Below are 23,592 nucleotides of genomic sequence, written 5' to 3'. Positions count from 1 at the left end.
GTTGTGTGACCTTTTGGGTATATCTGCTTTGATTTGAGTTACAACCCCATAAGAGGCCCCCTATTCCAAAGATTGACCTCTTTCCTGCTCGGCTACGTGCAGATGAAACATTACCATTCATGTAGAATTGCTATGAGAGTCCTCTTGTCATATCTTGTGATCCTTTCCTTCCTTTGTTAGCCCGCTGGAATATTCCTTGTAAGGTTTTCATTTAAGCTTGAGCGATTTGATGTCAGATGTTTAAAATTCCAGTAGGCTGTAACTCATGGCTAAATTTATGTGCATTTAATAGAGCATATCGAGATGTCATTTGGGAATCATACAGGGGCTCTTTACCGGGATTAGAGCTGTCGCCTGTAAATTGAAAAGACTGCATGGGTCTTACCAATTTCATGACAATTATATTCTGAATTCTCTCTTCTTTCAGGTAAAAACGCAGTCATGATTTTAAGCTATCCCACCAAACGACGTAGCTGTACTTTGGTAAATACTCCATCCCCCTGTGTTAACAAAGCTATTTATCACATTGAAGCTCTTGAAGGAAAGATGAAAGAATGGCTTGAACAGGTATGGACTTGGAAAACCGAAAACTATGTGTGCTTTGTGCCCCTTATTTTACAGCCTCATCTTCGGCCGGACTGATTCAGGGAGAACTGCAGCAAACGCCTTTTTCTCTCTTGTTTTCTCTGTGTCAGACAATTCACCAATGTGTGCGGGGTCTACATGGAGTGCAGGCCGATTTGCATACTGCATGCCACAGATAGCTGCTGCTGAACAGTGGTGTAGCCTGTACGATATACATGAACCTGGTGCAGAGGTACCTGTAAACTCAGGATGATATATTTATTTGATATCATTGTTTTCTTTTACATGTGCCAGGCACCGAGGTGAACTTTGAGCTTGTATCAGGTATTGTTTACTTTTAACTAAAAAGCTTCAAGACTCAGTTGATCCAAATCTTCCTTGTTCTTTGATCTTCATAAGTTCAGACAATGGACTTCATGACGAGCCATGTGCCGCAGGTATAGTGCCTTCTACTGACTCCAAACTCCTAATCTATATAAGCTGTCAAAATGGCAGTAGTTTCAATGCTGGGATTTTGTACCACTGCTGCTATACTCTGAATGAGGCCTAACGTTCCATGTTAAGACTGTTGTATAACAAAATATCATTCACTCACTCCGACCCACCTTTTGGTTACCACCATGGAACCCATTCCTGACCATCAACCAAGCTTCTTCTACATAATTTCCTTGCCTGATTCTTATTTCTTGGTATGGTATGGTATGGGATTTATAAAGGGAAAACCTATCTGGAAAGCAACAGCACTGTACAAAAATATATGCATATGTTACAAGAAGGGTGCAGGGATCACAGAGAAGCTAGGCTGAGTAGTGGGAGCACAGGGATGGGTGTATTAAGTGGCTTTATATTATTGTGGCTTCACATAGCTTTCACACAGTTTTGCTTTTCATAGCATTGTAAGCAACTGTTGTTATTATTAACTAACTCAATTTTACTCTTCTTTAAAAAAAAAAAAAAACTTTTATTGACCTCAGACGTATAAACGAGTGAGCTCTGCAGAATTCGGATCTGTACCATGCAGGCATGTTGTGCACATATCCCTGGGATCAGCATGTGGTGCAGGTGTACACCTGACCACATCTCTCCTTTCACTCAATTGAAATCTGCTGACACAGTTAACTGCTTCGATTAGAACCACCTTCACTCTCCTTTCCTCCCTTACATGTAATATTGACTGCCAAAATGTCAAGTTGGCCCTTCAGGAAAGGTGGTCATGGGCTCTTTTTTCACAGCAGTAACCCTTCTCTACCTTTTTTGGCCATCCACAACAAAGGGGCATGCTCTGTGACAAATTTAAACTTTTGGCCGATCACACCTAAGACCATAAACTGCTCAATTTGTCAGGCATGGTAGTTTCTTTCCCTTGGAAGTGTTTCCAACTGATGAACACAGTGTCTCTTTCCTTTCTTGTATTTGTGATGTTTTATTTTTTATTTATTAGTGTTTTGGTTAAAACTATAACCTTTTCACATTGCATCATAACAAAAAAGCATTATAAAATTCTTTTAAACATTACATTTACCTAAAATGTTTTAAAATTTGATGAGAATAACATAAACATAATAAAATCCTTATAATAAAACAAGAAAGACATTCCCTGGAAAGACGCAAGCTCGAATGGGCCCATAACAGCGCTAACATAGGCCGTCAACGCCCGAACCGCATTAGCACTGGCTAATGGAGTAGAAAAACGGAACCAGCCCAGTTGGGGGGAGGGAAGGATTAAAGGGGATAAATGTTACTTGTTCTACGGTAGACATAAGGTGGGGGGGAGTTATACATGTTAAAACTTATGGACTTCCTGCAGGATTGAAATGAGAACTGAAAAAGAAGAACAATGAAAGAGGGGGGCGTGGCTATAGAGCCATGTGAAGGGACGTGTCTGTGGAGGAGCTCCTGATGATCCTGTATGCCGCGGACGAAAACGGGCAAGAAATGCGGCGCACGGCATTAGAAAAGTAGGAGCAGTCGTGTGAAGTTCCACTGCATACATATGGAACGAATCGCGACGAATGCAGCTGGCACGCAGAAGATAAAAGTGAAAACATCAGCCCGCTTCTCGCCGGATCGGGATTCAAAATGGCGGCCCATCTGAACAAAGAAACGGGTAGGCGCCGCGGAAGCTCGGTGTCCGATCGGCGCTGATGTGGATGCCGACACCGTGGGCTGTGCAAGGCCAGACGTACAAAAGATAAAGGTGCAGACGGGCGGAGATACTGCTGACTGGCATCTGCTGGGTGGACTCGAGATTGGCTACAGAAATCGGCAACTGAGTGCCGCACGCAACCGAGAAGTGCCCCCCGTACAGAGACGGCTTGAGGCGAGTGCGGGACGCGGACATGCTGATCCGCCGGCGCTGCAGATGAAAAGTATGAAGACGATCGCACACGCTGGCACAGATATATTGTTGCAGGCGCCGGCGGAATTCAGCAGTAACACGCGTTCCACGCTTAGACCCATGTGAAGTCGTAACATTGTTGCCTCGCACTTACGAGCCCAAGCAGAGAGAAGTTAAGCCCCAGGAGTCCTGGAAAACATCGCGGAGGCACGCGTGACTTTCGTGTGCACCCGCACTACGCTGGGAATTACTTTACAGTAAAGGCAAGGGGAGGGCATATAAATAGAGAACTGACGGGGAGATGCCCTTTGTGCCATCTGTTTGAATCCATCGGAATGGGAGCCCCATAACGGAGCCCACCTACAATACATCAAGCGGTGGCCTGTTGGCCTGCTGATAATAAGGAAGAGCTGTATTTGGACGAGCAGAGGGGCCCGGAGGACAGGCCACATAAATGCTGCAGCATAGGGGGCCGCACCACCCCCCGAGATACACCGCCTGAGAGGGTTGCAGCAAGGTCATACCGCATAACATTGGCACCCATCACGAGAAGTAACCTGCACCGCAGGCACTGAAACTCACTCGCCCCGGGAAGGGTGAGAGAAGGCAGCGAAAGCTAGGACCTGCGAAGACCATAACGAGGGGCAGAAGAGAGACAAGTTCCGCGCAGGTAATAAGCCGCAAGCGGAGACACGCTTGGGCACATCACCAAGAAACAGTGTCGTCGGGGGGGTGGCGCACTATCCGCTTGGGTCACACAGAGCGGATCGCCCCCGGAATTACAAGCGTGGACGATAAACTGTCGCTAACTGAAGAAATGGCCAGCAAGCCCCCGAGAGCGAAAGCTAAGTAGCCTACGCTAGATGAATACACCAGAACGCCGACTGGCCTAGAAGGAGCCAAGAGCAAGGATAAGACCCCAGTAGGTGGAATGGCCGCTGTGAGCACAAATCAGGAGGTCCTTGAAGCAATTGCGGACTTGAAGGCGGCCTGGGAGTCCAAGCTTCAACTGGCTGTGTTGGAATTGAAAACAGCAATGGAGCGTCAAGTTGGGGTGGTACAGGAGGATGTGAACCTCCTCAGGCAAGACGTCAGGACTTTGGCGGAGCGCACGGAGACCCTGGAAAAGGAAATGGGCCCGACCGCTGCGGACTGTGCCGCACACAAAAGGGAGCTACATGCCGTGGCGCAACAATTGGGCAATCTGGAGAGCTGCGCCGATTAGGCAGAAGGGCGCGCTCGGAGAAATAACATTCGTATTGTCGGACTGCCGGAAGGAGCCGAGGGCCACAATCCGACGGAGTATGTGGAAAATATGCTGCTGCAGGAAATCACCGGGGGGAATGTATCCCAGGGATTCGCTGTGGAAAGGGCGCACAGGGCTTTGACCAGGAAGCCACCTCCGGGTAGCCCGCCCAGGCCATTGATTGCCAAGATTCTAAATTATCGAGATTGTGAACGAATCCTTGAACACTTCCGTAAAGGGGGAACAATACAACGGGGCGCGGCAAATATAACTGCTTATCCGGATTACACCCTGCGGGTGCAGCGAAGTCGCATGAACTTCGGATCGGTTAAGAGGAGATTGCGGGAGGCGGGCCACAAATATATGCTGCTCTACCCGGCTAAATTAAAGGTGTTCCATGGAAACAGGATGCTGTTCTTTGAAACTCCAGAAGACGCCATGGGGTGGCTAGACATGCAGAGCTGCCCCCAGGAGCCAGATATTCAAAAGAAAGATGCAGTTTGACGGAACGAGCAGAGTGGTGGAGCTAGCTGGATTGAGAACTGTCGGACTTGATTATAGTCATTGATGTAGCTAGGCGGCTGGCACACTTCGGCTGGTGGGAAGCATGAGTCGTGCGCATGGAGAGTGCTATGTAAGGTAGGAGTCTCCCAAGACCGATCTTTATATCCCCATTTAGAGTTTAGTTAGGTCACTGTTAGTGAGGTGACGCCCTGCTGGGTTCTCAATTGGGTTGTCAAGGGAGAGCCAAACGCGGGAATGCCTGAGATCCAGGGATGGAGCTGGGCAGTTAGTTGGGTTGGGGTGTTGGGGTGTTTAAAGTATATATATGAGCCTTGGTGGACGTTCTGTTATAGGGAATCTGTTTGGTGTGAGGGGGAGGGCTGGGTGGGGAGGGGATGGGGAGCAATCGACAGACCATGGGTGATCTTAAAATATTAACTTGGAACATTAGAGGGCTCAATAGTTACCTGAAGCGCAATAAGGTTATGTTGTACTTGAGGCGACAGAAGATAGACATCGCCTTGTTGCAGGAGATACATCTGACAAAGGAGAGGTTGGAAGTGGTGAAGACGAAATGGAAAGGAATAGCGGTGGGTTCATCGTATTCTGCCTATGCAAGGGGAGTGCTTGTCTGGATAGCGCCGCATGTCCCATTTAAGATGATTGAAGAAACTGTAGATGCAGAAGGGAGGTTAGTCATAATCAGAGGGCTGTTAGAGAACAGAGAAGTATGTATAGTAAATACTTACGCCCCTAACCAAAATACGGCGGCATACTTTAGAACATTGTGTACTAAGCTGAGTGCGGGGGCGGGGGCTGCGGTGGTATGGGGAGGGGACTTTAATTGTGTCTTGAATACAAAAGTAGATAGGTTGGACGGGGGGGCGGCTAGGCTCAGCCCAGCGGCCAAGGTGTTGCAAGGATTGCTAGCAGACTTTGGCTTGGCTGATGTGTGGAGAGTGAAACACCCTGAGGGGAGACAGTATTCGCACTACTCGGCTCCGCATCAGCTATACACGAGGCTTGATTATATCTTTGCCACCCCGGACGTGGTAACTAAGAGTACTCACGCAGAATATAAAGCTAGGGTTCTCTCGGATCACTCGCCCCTGGTCCTCGGGTGGCAGTATTGCCCCCCCAGGGCGCGAATACCAACTTGGCGCCTCCGTGCAGAGGCGCTCAAAGACTCTGTTTTCAGTGAGGATCTGAGAGAGGAGATCGTTGCTTATTTTGAAGTGAACACTGGTAGCGTGCAGTCAGCGGGCACTTTATGGGAGGCCTTCAAGGTGGTGATGAGAGGGATTGCCATTGCTAAGTCAAAGGGGTTGCTGGGTGGGGTTCTGGCTGAACTACAAGCGGCAGAGATTGAACTAGAGAAGAAGCTGGAGGGAGATGAGGCAGATACGAAGGAAATATTTAGACTACAGCGGAAGTGCCCGGAATACTGGGACAGGCTCTGTAATTTAAACTATAAAAAATACATAGAAAGGCAACATTCGGGAGGAGATAAAACGGGCCGGCTCCTAGCGTGGCTATATAAGAGCGAAGCCCCCAGGTCCCCGATTCGGACTGTAACCGATGAGGAGGGTGAGACGGTGGATACTCAAGAGGGAGTAAACGGGGCATTTGCGAAATATTATACTGCCTTATATGTGGATGATGGGGAGAGCAACCAAGATGAGATTGAGGAAGTATTGGAGGACATAGGCCTGCCCAAGGTGAGCGACGAGGAAAGGGAGGAACTTGATGCACCAATCACTCTCGAGGAACTGAAAGAGACTGTGAGGCAGTTACCCACTTGTAAAGCCCCGGGGGCAGATGGGTTCCCCAGTGAATTCTATAAAATGTATCAGGAAGAGGTGCTCCCACCCATGCTAGACATGCTTAACGAGGCGTTTGAAGTGGGACGGTTGCCAGAGTCGCTTAGGGAGGCGATTATTATACTGCTCCCCAAACCCAATAAACCAGGACATAGCTGTAGCTCTTATAGGCCCCTGTCGATGTTAAATCAGGACAGTAAGATCCTGACAGAGGTTTTGGCCAATAGAATGCGGAGAGTGATTGGGAAGTTGATTCACCCTGACCAAACAGGCTATGTCCCGAGCAGGAATATCACTCACAACCATAGACGACTCCACCGAGTGGTCGAATGGGGGTGTAGGCAAGATAGCAAAATGGCGATTGTGGCGCTGGACGCAGTCAAAGCGTTCGATTCCGTTAAGTGGCCGTGGCTGCTGGCGGCCCTGCGGGGGTATGGCATGGGGCCGGGTTACATTAAATGGGCTAGAATGCTATATAGCGAACCGCTAGCCAGGGTCCGTACGGGGGCAGTGGTGTCTGAGAGATGGCAGGTAGGCAAAGGCACTAGACAGGGATGCCCGTGGTCCCCGATGATATACATCCTGACCCTGGAGCCCCTAGCGATATACCTCAGGCAACAATATGAGCCGATTGGCATTGAGATAGGAAAGGAAAGGCATCTCATCTCCTTATACGCAGATGATCTGTTGTTGTATTTAATGTATCCGGAAGAGAATCTTCAGTATGTTTTGGAGGTGATGGAGCGGTATGCCAGACTGTCCGGTATAGCGGTGAACCCCCAAAAATCTAGCCTATTCCCGCTGGGGAGGTACGTGGGAAAGCCTGTGGAGAGGCTACCTGTGTTGCAAATTCCGTGGTTGGTGGGCTCCTTCCGCTATTTGGGGATAGATGTATATCACTCCGTTGAGGAGGAACACAGGCGCAACACTGAAATTGCTATAGGAAAAATTGGGAAGTGCATGAGGTTTTGGGAAAGGTTGCCCCTTGCGATGATGGGCCGGGGGGCTATGCTTAAAATGGTGGTCCTGCCCCGACTTTTACATTATTTCAATAATATCCCTTATATGATCCCTAGGAAGTTTTTTGTTAAACTACACAGCCTGTGCAGGGACTTTTTGTGGCATGGCACCCGACACAGAGTTGCATTATGGAAGCTGCAGAACTTTTATGAGAAAGGCGGTATTAAACTGCACAACTGCAGTACGTAGCTAGGTGGCTCTCTGACGAGGAGACCCCGGAACACAGATTGCTCGGGAGAGATTGTACTCCTTTTTACCTGCGGGAAATGATTTGGGTGGCTAGCTCTGAGATGAAGGGGCGCCCTAGGATGTTGTGGTTGGGATGGAGCATGTGGCGCCGAGCCTGCCGAATGATGGGGGACCCTTTCCCTTGTGTCCCGCAGATGCCGCTGGTCGCACTGACGAAGGGAGATGGGCAATTGAGGGTAATCATTAGGACTTATTGGGAGTCGGTGGGACTAGTCACCTTGGGAGACATCTGGCAGGAAGGGGCTATTATGGAGTTGGGGGAGCTTGGGACGATGTCGGGACTGCACAGTGGTCAGTATGTTACTTACCACAGGATAGTACAGGAGATCCTGAGTAGGTGGCCCGAAGCCAGGTTGGCGGAGAAACCGAACACCACCGTCGAGGTGATATACGACACATCAGAGGGTGGACATGAAGTGTCCAGGTTGTACGAGATGCTGATGATTGGCATCGGGAAGGACCTGGGACACTTGAGAGCAGAATGGGAAACAGAGATGGGAGCCCCGATGGAGGATGGGATGTGGAAACGGGCTTTGGGATATCACAAGAAGGTGTTGAGAAATGCCAGGTTTAAGCAACTACAGCTGTACATGACGCGCATGGCTTACATGACCCCTCGGAGAATATCAAGGTTCAGAAATGTTGGGCGCCAGGCTTGCCCTAAGTGTGACGAGGAGGATGTAGACATGATACACATGTTCTGGGCATGCCCGGTAATTGAAGCCTATTTGGGGGAGGTGGCTCTGAAGTTAGCGGAAAAGGGGATCACACTGGCAATAGATTCGGCCTGGGCCTGCCTGTTGGGGGGGGTATCCCAGAACGCGGAAGCACAGACATATTGAAAAATTAAAAGACCTGGCATGTGTGCTTGCGAAGCGTAGGATCGTCATGGGGTGGAAGAAGTGTCACAGGCCGCGAGTGGAGGTGTGGTGGAAAGACCTGCAAAAATGGGCGGAGGCTGAAACAATTGTGTGGCAAGAAGCCAGTGGCGCTGGGGGTGAAGAGGAAATGGGTTCTCTAATGGCATGGAAACTGCTGATAGCCGAAATGTTTGGAGCGGCAGTGGCCCCAGCAGGATCTGAAAGCAGCGAAACCCTGACACATGAAACAGATATCGAGAGCAAGGAATAAACAGGCTCATATGGGGGGGGAGTGCAGTGTTTATGTTGTTTTAGGTTTTATGCTTATTTGTTGTTTGATGTATTGTTTGATCAAAATAATAAAATAAATTAAAAAAAAATAAAATAAAAAAATAAAACAATGAAAGAACATGAAAACTGTTTCTCACATATATGTTTGTAACTGGAGTCCATGAGAAGAAAATAAAGTTGGTAAAAAAAAAAAGAAAGACATACATAATAGATTCACACTTACGTTGCTGATAATTCCAATATCCAATATCCTCCATGATGGTCTTTCTACCTTAGAAGCAGTATTTCCAGGCTAAACTAATAATTTAACGATTGTATTCTGTGATGAATCTGATGTCATCACTCCTTTCCCAGAGGTAACCTCTTCCCATGTGACCAGGGGACGGCAGCAGCTATCTGATCCTGACACTAGGGGCGGCTATATCAGGTAGGATCACATGTGGTAGGTGACCTTGAGGGGGACAACATGGCATCATTAGATGAAACCACATATCCCCCTTCCTCTTTTAGGGATATCCCCTCCATGTCTCATACCTTTATGGCTTACTGTAATAGTTCCTACCAACTACCTACAAAACCTACTGGTAACACCCCTCAGTATGATCAACCAAAAACATCCTATCATTCCTATTTATGTATGACTACTGGGATGTGAAAGATGACAGGAGACATACGAAGAACTGCTCGTCATTCCCCTGTAATTGGGAGCACTGGGACGAGAAAGATGACTGGAGCAATACAGATTACTGGTTCCGAGAAGCTGGCGCTGCGCTCTAGTGGTCATAGATGGTTAACAAGCTCTGGGACATCTAAAAGGATTAGACCTGGAGAATGGCGGAGGAGTCACAATTCCCGACTCGGGGAACCTGAAGGAAGCAGATGATCACGCAGGAGGAGGCGGCTCAAAGAGACGGCATTCATGGAATGTCTTCCTGGAGATAAGTCCTGTGTAAGCGTTGGGAGCGAGGGAAGTGGAGAAGTTCCTCCGATGCCATAAAAACCGTAGAGCAGCATAAACGCTGAGCTCCCGCGATGATCGTGGAGAAGAAGCAGCGAGAGCTGTGAGAAGCTCCAGAACATCCAAACAAAGCCGGTGAGCTCGTAGCAAGGAGCTGGGGCACTTTGTGTAGAGCATCGCCTAAGAAAGCAAAGCATTAAACAAGAGAAAACAAGCCTGCAGCAGGGATTTGAGATGCTGGGGAAAAATATAGAACTAATGAGTATGGAAACGGGTCAGGTACCAAATATCTGGGGAAAAAAGAAAACAAGTTGATGATTGAAGTAACACGACGACGGTTGTGTGTCTGGAACCCACATAAATAGTGAAGGAGTTGTTTTATGAGAAAAAGCCCTTGTAGGAGAGTATTTCAGGCAAAGTGAAGTTTGCAAGTGTGTAAAGTGAATCACATGAAAAGCCCTGGCAGGATAGTAGACAAGGAAAAGTTAAGCGTTAAGAGAAAATCCTAAGGAAGACCCATACCTTTAAGACTTTGAATGACATTGAATGCAAAGGCCTGGCAGGAAAGCATACCAGGTGATATGCTAGTCTGGGACTCGCACCCAAGTTGCAAGACTGTGAAAAGTGAATCCTGAGGAAGATGCATACCCTTAAATTCTGAATTGTTCGCACTGTTTGTGTTGTGGAAAGAAACATGGGGAAGGGAGCCATCCCCTGGAACTGTGAACTTTGAACAGTCCCTATTTGGAACTTTTATTTTGGAGTAACCTTTTTCCTTTAAACTTGAACATTTGTACACTTTGAAGGCCAATGACAATACCCTTAGGACATTATAGTGACTTTCTAGAGTGTGAGGGCTAGGATACGATTTTTGGACTCTCCAACCCTTTTAATATTTCAATAAAGGTTTGTAGCAATCACCGTGAGTCCTCTGTGTCCACATCTCATTCCTGGTTCATCACAGTTCCTACCCACTCAAGGATACCAAATCAATATTGGCCATATCATAAATCCACACCTTTTAAGTAGCTACAATCAAGGACTGTGAGGCCATACCAAATATGGATCTCGATAACAAATCTTTCACAGCGTATCCCCCAAGTCTGCCCCTCACCCCGTATGTTTTCTGATGGTCTTCTTCAAGCTCAGGGAATTTGGTGAGCAGATGTTCTGTAGTTTCTAATTCAGTTTTTCAGAGTCTGTACTTTTTCAACTCATGTGCAATGCACATTCTAGCACCCCTTATCACAAAGGACGGTAACAAATCTCAATTTTAATCTAAAATATTCTAGCGATGGAACCTCCCAGGTTAAAAGGTAAGAGAATTGTAAAAAGTATGGGAATCTTTGCTTCACATAATCTGTGAAGGTTTTCTTTCCCTGCAGATAATCAATGTTCATAATTCGTTGTTAGAATGGATTTCTAAACTTTGCTCTGGTGGACAGATGTTTAGGAAGCTGCCCTTGTTAGTCAAACAGTAGACACTTATGGCAAGATAGCCAGACCAATTCACAGTAACTTGGAAAGTACTTCAGGCTAGGTCTCAGGAGGAGTGAGAGTGATCAGAGGCCTACAATGAATGGAACACCAAGAATTACCATTAGACAGAAGTATACCAAAATATACTATTTATTAGGGGCCCAAGAATCAACACAAATGAAAGCAATCACAAAATACCACACAAGCAACACACTATGTAAAATATATACAATCGCTGGAGTCAATGCGATAGAGTTAATATCTCCACCAATACCTTTAAGAGAAAACGGTGAATAACCTTTTGAGCATAGACTAACTTCAGAAGTAACAATCCTAACTTTTAGATGTCCAGCCCTATGATGAATGGAACCTTCTGCTGAGTGTTCGATGCTTGTGTAAAAGCGCTTGCTCGGGCTTAAAAGTCACAAAGTACCTTTTAGGAAGCTGGAAAAATGAGGGACATTGTTTTGAATGGGTAAAAAAGTTCCAAGAGTCAGGAGGGGATCTGCTGCGATGAACAAAGCTATTCCCAACTTTCGAAGGACTTTGGGAAGCGGTGGCTACCCAAGCAAAAGAGAAGAACACGAAGGATCTTCTATGCGTAAAAGCATATGGATGAACAAGGGGCCACCGGTAAGTGACTTCAGTACTCACCGCCCTTAGCTCAGTATTGGTCCAAATTTTGCAGGTCTGAAAGGGGTTGTCATAGGTTCAATTTCCCACCCTCCATTCAGCTTCAAAGTGTGCAGATGCAGGTCCAGTATGGAACAGTGACACAGGGGCTCCCAGGTTTCGCAATCTGATTTAGCCTTCTATCTCGTGAACCCAAGCGGCTGGGACGCTTCCTAGCTAATTCTTACTTCTGCAGACATCTCTGTATGAAAAAGTCAAATCAAATATAATAGATGCGTTTCAATTCCCCACTCAACAATTTAAACCATAAGTTGGATCTGTCTACCCTGTCAAGTGCCTTGGTGAAGTCAATGAAGGCAATGTACAAACTTATTTTTCTATCATATAAGGATTGTCATATCAGCTATTGAATTGTCCATATATTCTGATATGTACCCATGTTCTTCCTGAAACCTGTTTGTTGAAGAAATAATAATTGGTGATCTTTAGCCCATCTGTTAAATTTCTCAAGGAGTATGTTACGAAATATTTTCCCAGGAGCATCAACCATTGCTAACAGTCTGTAATTAGCCGGGATGCCCTGGTCCCCCTTTTTATACACTGGAACAAGAAGGGATTTTCTCCAAGAGCTAGGTTTGGCACCTTCCAGAGCAATCTTCTTAAACAGGTAATCTAATATCACAGTCCATAACCCTGTTTGATAGGCCGTCCGGGCCGGGAGTTCTAGAATCCTTCAGTTTCATTATGACTTCATGGATATCTGCCTTAGTAAATGCTATTCTATCTCCATTGTATATCTGAGAGAGGGTTCTGGGAATTGATCTCAAAGCCTCTGCCCCATATAATTCCAACACACATAATTCTCCCAGTCCTCATTACAAATAGGATTTACCAATTTACCTGCAAAGGTGGTATATTTACTCCATGTATACTTGCCAGTAGCGGTCTATGGTCACTGAGGGAGTGTTGTATTTAACAAGCAAAGTGTACTCATGGCATCTTTTGTACCAATACTCATGAACACATAATCGATCCAACTTGTGTATTTCCCATATGTCTACGTCCTGTCCCCTTTCCTTTATACTTTTGGGACATTCAGGACGGGACCAGAGCACTTTATAACCATAAAAAAATAACTTTTTTGTCCTTTTTATTTTTACGCGGGGCCACAGCACGTGAACGTAGCCCAGCCTTCCTGAGCTCCATCTGCGCATTGCCCTTCAGTCCTTTTCTCGTTTGAATGCACATGCATTTTAGGAAATGTTTTCTTTTTGTTCCCTTGTCCTTCATATTCATGCTCTGGTTCCACAGTCTTCTTTCTTCCGTCTATGCAGCAGCATCTGGGATTCATGTCCTGTTCTTCGTGCGAATGTTTCATGAGAGCGAATCCCCATTCTCTCTATCTTGAGTGCTTGGAACACCGGTGGGACTCTTGCTTTTACTGCGACTCCCTCTCCGTCGGTGCACTCAAGCATTGGCTTGTCCGATGGGAGGAGGTGTTCCAACGGATTCCTCCTTCGCATTTACAGCAATTCATCAAAGAAAAAAGGAAGTGTCTGGTAAATTCCTTCCTTTTTAGGGCACCCCAGCCAAGGGACTCCTTCCTGGGGTCTTCTGGTTCCGGGAGGGGCCCCAGTGGCTCTGGTACCAGGGCTCTCCCTGAGGTGTCCCAAAAGGGATCTAACCTGGACTCCGGAGTTTACTCAAAAGTCCCCTGTAAGGGGGCTGTTGGGACCAGATCTTCATCCGAGGTTCTCCATCTGGGGGCTTAAGTTAGGCCCAGCATTTCTGGGGCTGTTTTCACCAAGGTAGTTCCTGAGGTTTCAAAGTCTGAAACTAAACGTACCGAGACTAGTCTCGAGGTTTCCTGTTCAGCGACTAAAGGCACCAGGGTTACCCCCTAGGATCCCAGACTAGGGGCTATAATTACAACCGGCAGAATCGTCGGCCCCCCTCCGAGGGCTCTGACTACGGGGTGTGACCCTAAGACGTCCCACACACAATCCGGTGGACGAACCGATCCTACTGAGGGGGCAAAGAAGGTTGGCAAACGCCTTAAGTCATCAAGTACCGGCCCAGCCAAGGTTCCCTCCCTGAGGGCTAATTCTTCAGCAGACTCTAAGGGGCCTCGAAAGCTCTTTAGATCTGCTAGAATCTGCTCTGTTAAGGTTCCCTGTCACAAGGCTAAAATGGAAAGAAAATTTCCTGATACCCCTGTGGTGACAATGGCCTCACTGACACCTGTGATACAGTTCACCTCAGGCAGTAACAAAATGGCAGCCCAACCCACGTGGTCTGAGGCGGACATTTTGACTACCTCTCTCACACCAACGTTCTCAACGGCTGGTTCCGAGGGGCCTGTTTTTAGGGCTGAGCAGTCTTTTTCACGCAATGTGGGTAATGGGAATCCGTTCCGCCCTCCAATGGATTGGCATGCTCGTTTTCCGCTGCCACACACAGTCTCGCTCCCTCCTACATCTGCACCCTTAGTTTATATGGATCCAGCTGGTGGAGGGCCATGCTGGCAGCCAGCCTCTTTGCAATCATGGGGGTACGCCCCTTCAGAGTGGCCTCTACCTACTCTTGTACCTAGACCTTCCTCTGAGGACGCTTTTTCTGGCAAATACCAGGCCCTTATTTGCTCTGACCCGATGAAGGCATACTTTAAGGATCTATTCAAAGAAATGTATCTTGAGCCTCTCAAGCCGCAACCTGCTCCAGCTACTCCTCAGCAAGTTCTAGTTGTGCCACCCCCTCCTCTTCCAGTGGGGCCCCCCTCCTCCACTACCACCACTGCCTCCACTTTCACCTATACTTAAGACTCCCGTTGCGCAGTCAGGTCTGCCCACAGGGTCTGAGGTGCCACATGCTGCAGATAAAGTTTCTGTTCCCGACGCATTGGATGAAGATCAAGAGGACCATGATACTGAGGACCCGCCCCACTCTGTCTGAGCCTTTCATGACTGGGTTGGGGTTTTGATGGCGTTGCTAGATATTCCTATACCCGAGCCTCCGGCTCCATAAGAAGGTGTACTTTCTGGAGCCTTTACTCTTTCGACACAGGAGCGCACATGCCTTTTCCTTAAAAAGGATGGGCTAGCTGGAGCCTGCAAAGTCTGGTAAAAACCTCATTTGGGCAGCACCTGAACAGGAAAATTGAAGCTCGCTATAAACTACACTAGTCAGAGGATATATCCCCCTTCAAGCTCTCCCTGTCGAACATCCGTTCCTAACATTCCACAAGGATAAGGTTGTGCTTCGCACTCATCCTTCTTTCCTTCCCAAAATTGTCTCTGAGTTTCATATAAACCAGTCAATATCCTTACTGGATTTCTTCCCGAACCCGGTCTCTGATGCAGAGAGGATTTTACACAACCTGGGGGTCAGATGAGCTCTGACGTTTTACCTCTACAGAACAAGCGAACTTCGAAGTTCTTCATAACTCTTTGTTATGTTTGGTGACCCAAAAGGGAAACCTGCTTTGAAAGCGTCCATCTCACGTTGGATAGCTTCATGTATCTCCTAGGCCTACACAATTCAAGGCCTTCAGCCCCCAAAGGGTGTTCAGAAACATTTGTTCAATGGCAAAGCAGCTGCTGTTGCCTTACAGCAAAATGTCCCTTGGGAGTCCATGGCCAAGGCTGCTACGTGGACTTCCCCTTTGGCTTTTGACGGACATTATTGTCTTGACCTGAGCTCCCGGGCTGATGCCCAGTTCGGCCAGGCAGTTCTTAAAAACTTGTTGCAATAAGGGAAATTTCCATCCTCCTGTTTTCTTTGGTCAGTGCTTGGGAATCTCCCAAAAGTATGGAGGAAAGGGGACGGGATGTAGGAGTATGACAAAGTTACTCACTGTAGTGTCTACCTTACTCCTAGGCCATCGTCCACTTTCCTCATTATGCCCGCCGGCCATCCCCTCTAATAATTATCATCTATTTTGCTAAATGGTCCTTCGACTTGACAATTGAAAAGGACTGAATGGCGATGCGCGAGGGAGGGCAGAGCTCAGGAAGGCGGGGCAACGGTCACGTGCAGTGGCCCTGCGTAAAAATAAAAGGACAAAAAAGTAATTTTTTTTTATTCTTAAAAAGTGCTCCGGTCCCGTCCCGATGGACGGAATGTCCTAAAAGTATGGAGGAAAGGGGACTATGGACTAAGAGTAAGGTAGTCACTACGGTGTGCAACTTTGTCATTTGCCCAGGTAAAGTGGCCTAATTGATTGTCAACTGCCAAGGGGATCAGGTAATCAAGGCCAAATGTCAACATGAAGTACATCCATTTCAGTCCTTGTTTGACATTTCCCTTCTCCAACCACTCCCTTGAGTCTGACATTACTTCTAGATTCTGTTTAGCCTTACTACATGGCGCATTAAAATCTATTCTGATTATAATTGTTCCCAATGGGTAACGCCCCATCCGCTCTGTTAGCATTCCAGTCAAAGCTGACATATTCATACTCGTTTTCATGCCCCTGTGGAGGTTTGAGGGGGGTGAAGAATATGAGGGCATCCTCACTTCTTTCCCCAACATATCCACCTCTCAAGTGGTCAGGGAAAGGCAGTCTCTTTCGTATCCTGACCCTGGGGGTGGATATGCGAGGGAGGATCGCCTGGGAGGAGGAGACTTGGGGAGTGGGAAAGAGGCACCCTTGGGTGAGATTCGGTCTCCCCCATTTCCCTTTAGTAAGGAATCAATTATCCCCCAGGCCTTTGTAGGGTATTGCCAATCCATTCCCTTTTTTTCTAGAAAATACTCTTCCTATACACACTACTTAGGTACTGAGAGGAGGAGGCTACCATTAACACAGAAGACAGACTGGAAGAAGAAACATGAGTGTTCTAGTTGTTGGACTCATTATTATGGAACTTTAAAACAGAGTCAGCTGAGAGGTTTGGAGAGAGACGAGGGAAGCATGAAGGAGAGTCCCAAGGCAGGAGTTGTGGCTATGAGGCAGCACCTTCCAGAGATGCTCGGAGGTATCGGGGAGCGTGATCCGGTGCAGCGAGCGAGAGGGGCTTGTTAGCAATATGAGGCAGAGCTGAGGGAGCAGTGCGGCATGGAGCGAAGGTACCTTGAGCGTTGGAGACGCTCCTGAACACTCACAGGTACAGGACTGCTGACTGCAGGTGACCGGAAATACGAAGTAAGCAGCAGGTAGTGAGGAAGCCGTATGCCAGAGGGAACCAGTGTGAGCATACCGCAAGCGGGGACGGATCTGTGGAAAGCCGCAGAAAGTGGATACCATACCGTGAGAAGGCTGGTGAGTCAGCTTGGGTGAAAAGGGGGCCCCGTACACAATGGATGGGCAGTTTACTGTCAGAGACATTCGATTTTGACTATCTCAATTGAATATAAAGAAACCAAGAATTAACATGATGAGACGCTGTATAAGCAAGTATTGCCAAGAATCAAATAAGCAAGCATTTCTGTCATGCTTCTGCATCCCTGCCTCTGGGTGGCACTGTCTTCAGACCCGCAGGGTGTTTTCTACTATCTTCAGAGAAGACCCTAAATCATTATTTGACATTTCCTTTCAGAAATCTGTATGTCCGAAAACATGGACTTCAATTCCCATAATGCACCTTATGGCAGTACTCATTTTCTGGTTATTCCTATGAATCAGTCTTGGAGCCACAATCCCCAGAGGCCCTAGAGATCAGTGCTACTTTCACCTTCCCAGGACCAGAGAAGGAGGAAGCAGATTACCTTCAGGTGTGCTGCTGCAGGTGCTGCTAATTAGCCTGCTTCAGCACAGGGCAGGGCAGTATTTAAGCAGCTGCCTACAGGAGCACAGGGCTCTTGCATTGAGTTCGCTCCCAGCCCTTTTTGGCTTGAGCCTCAATATTCTGCTATTTCTGTTGCTTCAGATACTGCTCCTGTTCCAGTGCCCTGTGCTCCCTGCCTTGCAGCCTGCTACCCTCCTCTGCCTTCTGCCCTGCTCTGAGCTTCTTGCATTGCAGCCCTGCTCCCCTGTTGGAGTCTCTGCTCCCTGTCTGCAGCCCCTTGCTCTCTACCTCCTATTATCTCGCTCCCTGCCTGCTGTTCCTTCTTCCTTTCCCTGGCTGTGTTACCTGGCTTTAGCTTCCAAGTTCCAGTCCTGGGTTCCCTTGTTATCTGTCTTCTGTCCTACCCTTGTTATTCCAGTCCAGATTTACAGTTCCTGGTTACCAGTCTGCAGTCCCATTCTCCTGAACTATTGCAAATAGATTATTTTCTACTAGCTTATCCCCTTCTGAACCTTGCTTACTTGACTGCCTATTTTCCCTGGTTATTTATGTTACCGTTCTTGTCCACAGCTGTGCTTATGTTATTCCTTTGTTCAGAATTTGGCTGTTGGGGTTCCCAGCAGGCAATCGCTGCCCCTTCCCTTGTCTTGTTTTACTTGTAGTCCATAGTGAATTTAATGTAACAGTGCGTTGCGTTCTGTTCCCTCAGAAGGCATCTGCTGTAGGTTCCGGCTGAACCCATACTGGCTTGTCTTGTGTAAGTATACTGTTACGAACGGTGCACGCAAGTGGTCTTTTATGCGCCGCTGGCGCTTTATGCCTTCTCTTCACCACATTACTCCCAAGAGGGAGCCGTATGTGCAAGCGGATGGTCCACTGCCCGCACTGTTACCTGGGGAGTCTCCTCCCCCTAACCTGGACCCGGTACATAACGAACCGGAAAAGAAACCGCAGTGCGTTGATACTGCTTATTGTGGTCACGCTTCGTAAGTTATCGCATAGGAAACTCCTGTTTTCATTGCCCGATACTTTGTTTCTTCCTACCAAGGTTTACTCTTACTAAATCCTTTCCTTCAAAAACTTTTCTTCCTCCTAGACCATTTCCACGCTTCCAAACCCACTCCACCGAGCTATTGATCGTATCAGCCGCAGAATCAGCCACTGAAGTCGCTTCCGACCTGTAGGTTTTATTCTCTTTCCTCTGTCAAACATACTGCTATTGCTAGAAGAACGCATCCCTTATAGTTACACTTTACCTTTGCTGTCATACTCAGGGTTCGGCCAATTTCCGGACTACAACTCCCAGCATACATTTCCGGAATTACTCTCTTATCTTAGCCCACTCCTTTACCAGGCCGGTAAGAGCCATAACCACTATCTTTCCTCCGATCTTCCAACCTCTCTTTAAACAAACACTCACCTTTTTTTTCCCTTTCTCATCCCTAAGCTCCTTCTAGTCGCTGAAACTTCCCAGTTCCTGCTTCCAGACTTCGTTGGAATCAACTTCCGCGGTCCCGAAAGAACACCTCCAGGGGAAACGACTTGGATTCCAGTCCACATCCTGTCAATCTCCGCTCTCAAGAGACGCAGGGTTTTTCCCTTTCGAGGGTTTCCCTGCCACATCCTCTGTCCGCCGTGTCAGAGGCGGAGAGAGGGTGAAGCAGGTGAAGTCTCCATAGCTTCAATCCGATATCGAAGACAAGGTAGGACCCATTTCTGTCGTATTGTTGCGGGAAACACTCAGTGAATACCTAGACCATACGGAAAGTATTTGATAAGATATATCTGACATAACATATACTCCTTGTTTGTGCACAAGGGTCCAGGCACAGAAGCCACTCCTGATTCCCCCTTCCATGGGCTTGCAAGGAGTGGTGCCTGTAAAAGTAACTTAAACACAGACATTGAGCTTCCCTTATATCTGTGGGCTGTCTCTAGTCCAACCTGTGTATACACCACTAGTGGGATTCCTCATTGTTTGTCCAGTGCCTGGTTCCCATCCCCTCTTGTTCACCATTGTGATCGGCCCTTTCTTCCTGTTCCGTTGTTCTAAATTACTTTGCCTATTCTTCAGTTTTGTTTAGCTTCCTGCTCTATGCGCTTACCTGCACCCTTACATCAGCACAGCCACCCAAAACGTACCTGGGTGCTCTGCACAACATCTGACAATTTCCAAGAGCCAAGAATAGTTGTTCAAGAGAACTAGAATAGTAGTCAATCTGTATGCAAGAAAAACCTGGAAAAAGGCAGCCAGAGGTTGTAATCAAGAAATCTGAAACAGAGAATAAGTTTCCTAGCAGGAGAGTGAACTGGGAAGCTTGTGCAAAAGGAACAATGCCAGAAACTGTGTTTCCTAGGAGGAGAACGTACTGGGAAGCATATGCTGGTGTTGCAAATGAAAGCTACTCAAAGAGTGAATGATGACAAAGCCAGGGATAATAAATCTTCAAGGGCACTTGAAAGGATACTGAGTCAAGCCTCATTGTGAAGCTCAAACAGTCGCAAGATATAAATGAAACGGGTCCAAGCAAGGTGTGTCGGTTGCATGACCTGCAATGGGTGGACGTGTAGTCCAACAACTGCGCCTAGACCGAATACACCCACCTAAGGAAAAGCCACGCTGTGATGGAATAAAGGAAACCTATGTGAACTGAGATTGCTCAGCTGAACTTTATAAACTGGCGACAAGTAACCAAACCCTTAGGAGAAGGGGGAATACCCCAAGGAACTGTGTTATTTTGAAACCTTGAATATCTCAAGAAATTGTGTTATTTTGAAATATTGGAAGTATTGAAAGCTTGAGGAAGGGAACCACTATTTTGTAAAGTGTAATATTGCAGACTTGTTCAAGGGAAATCCTTTTTCCACCTAAGAGCTGGAAGAAGCTGAACTTTTATTTTGAACACTTCTTATTTGATGCTGACATCCCTCTACACATTGTATGCAATTGGATGTTAGGGGAAGTATTGGTTTTGGATACAGTCATTTGCTTTGGACTTCCTGACACAGACTATCATTAGTTCCATTTAGGTAGGGAAATCACACCTTAGCATAGGGCATGTTAGACCTTTTCCCAAACCTCCTTTTTAGTTAATAAAAATGTGTATCTTAAATACTATTTAGTTGTCTGTCTCTACTTCATGATGACTTCACAAGGGTCATACACATTCATCCGTGAGGTACAGTCCCCAGACATTAAGTTACCATAATAACATTGCATTACAAGAAGATTTTCTTCAGAGCCCTCAACCTTGATTTGTCTTGACTATGTTTAATTCTTCAAAACTATGATCAAACCCCCACTAGGTCTCCCCATTTAGGTCTTCTTAGCTAAGCTAAAACATGTATACCCTTCCAGATTAAACCTATGTCATGATGCCCGCTCCCGGGGAGCCGGTTCAAGCCCTGCGTCCCCGAAAGCAGACATCCAGTCCCCAAGGAAGGACCCAGCAACCCCATATAGGGGCCCTTTGGAGAGTGTCCTGGCGCCTATGGCCTATGGCGCCAGGCTCATTATGGAAGTGCTTGGGTGCACTTACCTGATGCAGACCATGCTGCAGGATCCCGGCCTCCTTGAGGCCTGAAAGGAACTACTTTACCTGTGGGACTAATTTACCATCCGGGCGTGGTCAGGGAAGGATACATACCTGGAACTTCTTCCAAGGCTATTTAAACCCCACCTGAACAGCCACACGTGCTTCGCGTTGTTCTGCATCTAGCAGCTGGATGCTCACCGTGTCTGCTCCTGCATCCTGACTTCTGCCACGCCTGCCAGCATCCTGGATCACCTGCAAAGGAAGAGAAGAAGAGAACAGAAGAAGGAAAAGTCCTTACCTGCTAAATCCGCATCCCGGAGACATCTCGCCGACAATCCTGAAAAGGAAGACTTTTATTTAAAAGCTCATCGCGTCGATCGCTGCAGCGCCGCATTCCACTCACCTTTACTGGGCGCCTCCATGTTCAGCAGCGATCATCCGGATTCGCAGTCACGCCCCAGCGCCTAGGGAGAAAAAGACCAGAACAAAAGGTGAGAGAGAGAAGGGAATAAGGAAAGCTAATTCTCCATGTTAAGACTTACCTGTTGATTCATTCCCTCTTCATTTCGGGTCCGCGCCGCATCCTGGCATTTCCGGACCCTGACCCCTAAGGGGAAAAAGAGACATCAGCGTTAATGAGCGAATTAAAAGACATTACCAAAAAACGCTCATTAAAGACATACCTGATTTCTACAAGGATTTCACCTCTCATCTCGGGTCGGTGCCTGTTCCCCGGCATTCCGTACCCCGGCCCCTATGGGGAAAAAGACACTAGCCTTAGTACATTAATGCATGGACACAAGGAGAACCTCTTATCAAAAAAAAAACTTACCTGTAAGCCAAGCAAGTTTGGTTCTCACCAATCCGAAAATCCAGTCAAGTAACTGGATACCAACGCGCCCCTGCATCAGAAGCAGGATGGAGAGCTCGTCCTTCCAGACCCTAAGGTGAGACGCTACGAGGAATCACAGAAGGGTTTCGAGGAGGGTGAGAGGGGAAAGTGGGAGGCTGATTGCATTACCCCGCAGACAGTTAATCCCCTATTTTCGCCTACAGAAGGATACTTCTGCGAGCCAGACAAGCCAGATTTGGGGGCCTGGTCCAGTCCGTCTTCCGAACCCTGCGCATCACCTTTGAAGAGGTCACAGCAGCGCGAACCAGGCCAGCGCCTCCGTGGGAGTCAGGTGAGTGTTACAACCTATTCATTAGCCAGGTTTCCTGTAGGCAAAATGTCACTTTCTAAAAGATAATTTAGGCCAACTTCTTTATAAACAGTATGCATGTGGCCTGTGGCCTGTGGCCTGTGGTCTGGTGTTCCAGCTTATGAGAATATGATGAGGCTTAACTTGGAGGGGGAGGGGTTGGTGGCTAATATTCAATTTATCAGCATGTTATCCACCACCCTTGGCATCCGGAACCATCCCCCTGTGGTAGTACATTAGAGTCATTATTACCATCATTGCCCCCACAGGAGTTCAAAGGACCTCTCAACATTTTCTCCTCACGATCTAGTTAGGCGCAAGTATGCATACTGATATAACCAATGTCATATTGCCCAAATAGATAGCCCATTTTCAGAACGTTATTATAAAGTTTACTGGGTGACTATTGTGGAAAAGAAGGCAAGTCCAATTTTCATCCCACGCTGAATCAGGGAGCTCTACTTGCAGCAGATCTTTAGTGGTAATAACTCTGCGATCGGGCAGGACATATAACAGTTAAGTACTTCCTGTCTATTTAAAAACTGTATTTGAGTTGTTGCAAAAATAACTGAGATTGTGATTTTTTTGAAAGCCCATGCCCCCCCCTCAAACTCCCCCCCTGGGGTTGGGAGGTGCTTTTCTGCTGCTTCTTTGTAGCTTCTTCCTGCTGTCTTCACCGCCATCAAGTCTTTCTGGTTCAGGGATTGACCAGTCCTTGATGCTTATACATCCCAATCCACTGCCTTCATCCAATGAGTCTTTTGATCTGTTAACCAGGGCCGTTTCTTCATTGTTTACATGTTGTCCTTCTTGTAGCTCTGACACAGCTTTGGGCAAGGTCACAATAGGGCGTAACCAATTGTCAAGGGTACTATCTACCTTTGCTTGGTTTTGATTTTGTTTGTTTTTTTTCCCTTTTTCCATTACCACCATCCTTAATTCAATGTTATTCTCTGTGTTAACGCAAGTGTACCTCGAGGAATCCACTTCTGCCAGAGCACCAGCATTTTTCCTCTGTGCAGCTTGTTTTCCCTGTTCAGTTTTTTCCCTCATGTCTTGTGTTGGACCTTTTAATTTCTTCAGCAGCGCCCTAGTTTGGATCGGTAGAAGTCCACATCTATAGGTGCTACCAGTTCATCAGGCAT

General features: G+C 47.2%; 1 protein-coding gene across 2 annotated transcripts in view; it reads left to right on the top strand.

Annotated features, from left to right (window-relative positions):
• CCDC178 (coiled-coil domain containing 178) overlaps positions 1–23,592 on the top strand; it is a 3,486,252-nt gene that overhangs the window by 379,697 nt on the left and 3,082,963 nt on the right. For both annotated transcript variants that reach the window (XM_069620987.1, XM_069620986.1), the window contains exon 4: positions 428–567. In XM_069620987.1, the coding sequence (XP_069477088.1) occupies positions 428–567 (140 nt within the window). The remainder of the gene's footprint in view (positions 1–427; positions 568–23,592) is intronic.

This window comes from Ambystoma mexicanum, chromosome 5q (genome assembly GCF_040938575.1).
Source record: "Ambystoma mexicanum isolate Mex_15411 chromosome 5q, UKY_AmexF1_1, whole genome shotgun sequence".
Taxonomy (NCBI): domain Eukaryota; kingdom Metazoa; phylum Chordata; class Amphibia; order Caudata; family Ambystomatidae; genus Ambystoma; species Ambystoma mexicanum.
Note: the sequence above shows the minus strand (reverse complement) of the source record. Positions and strands in the feature narration are given on the sequence as shown.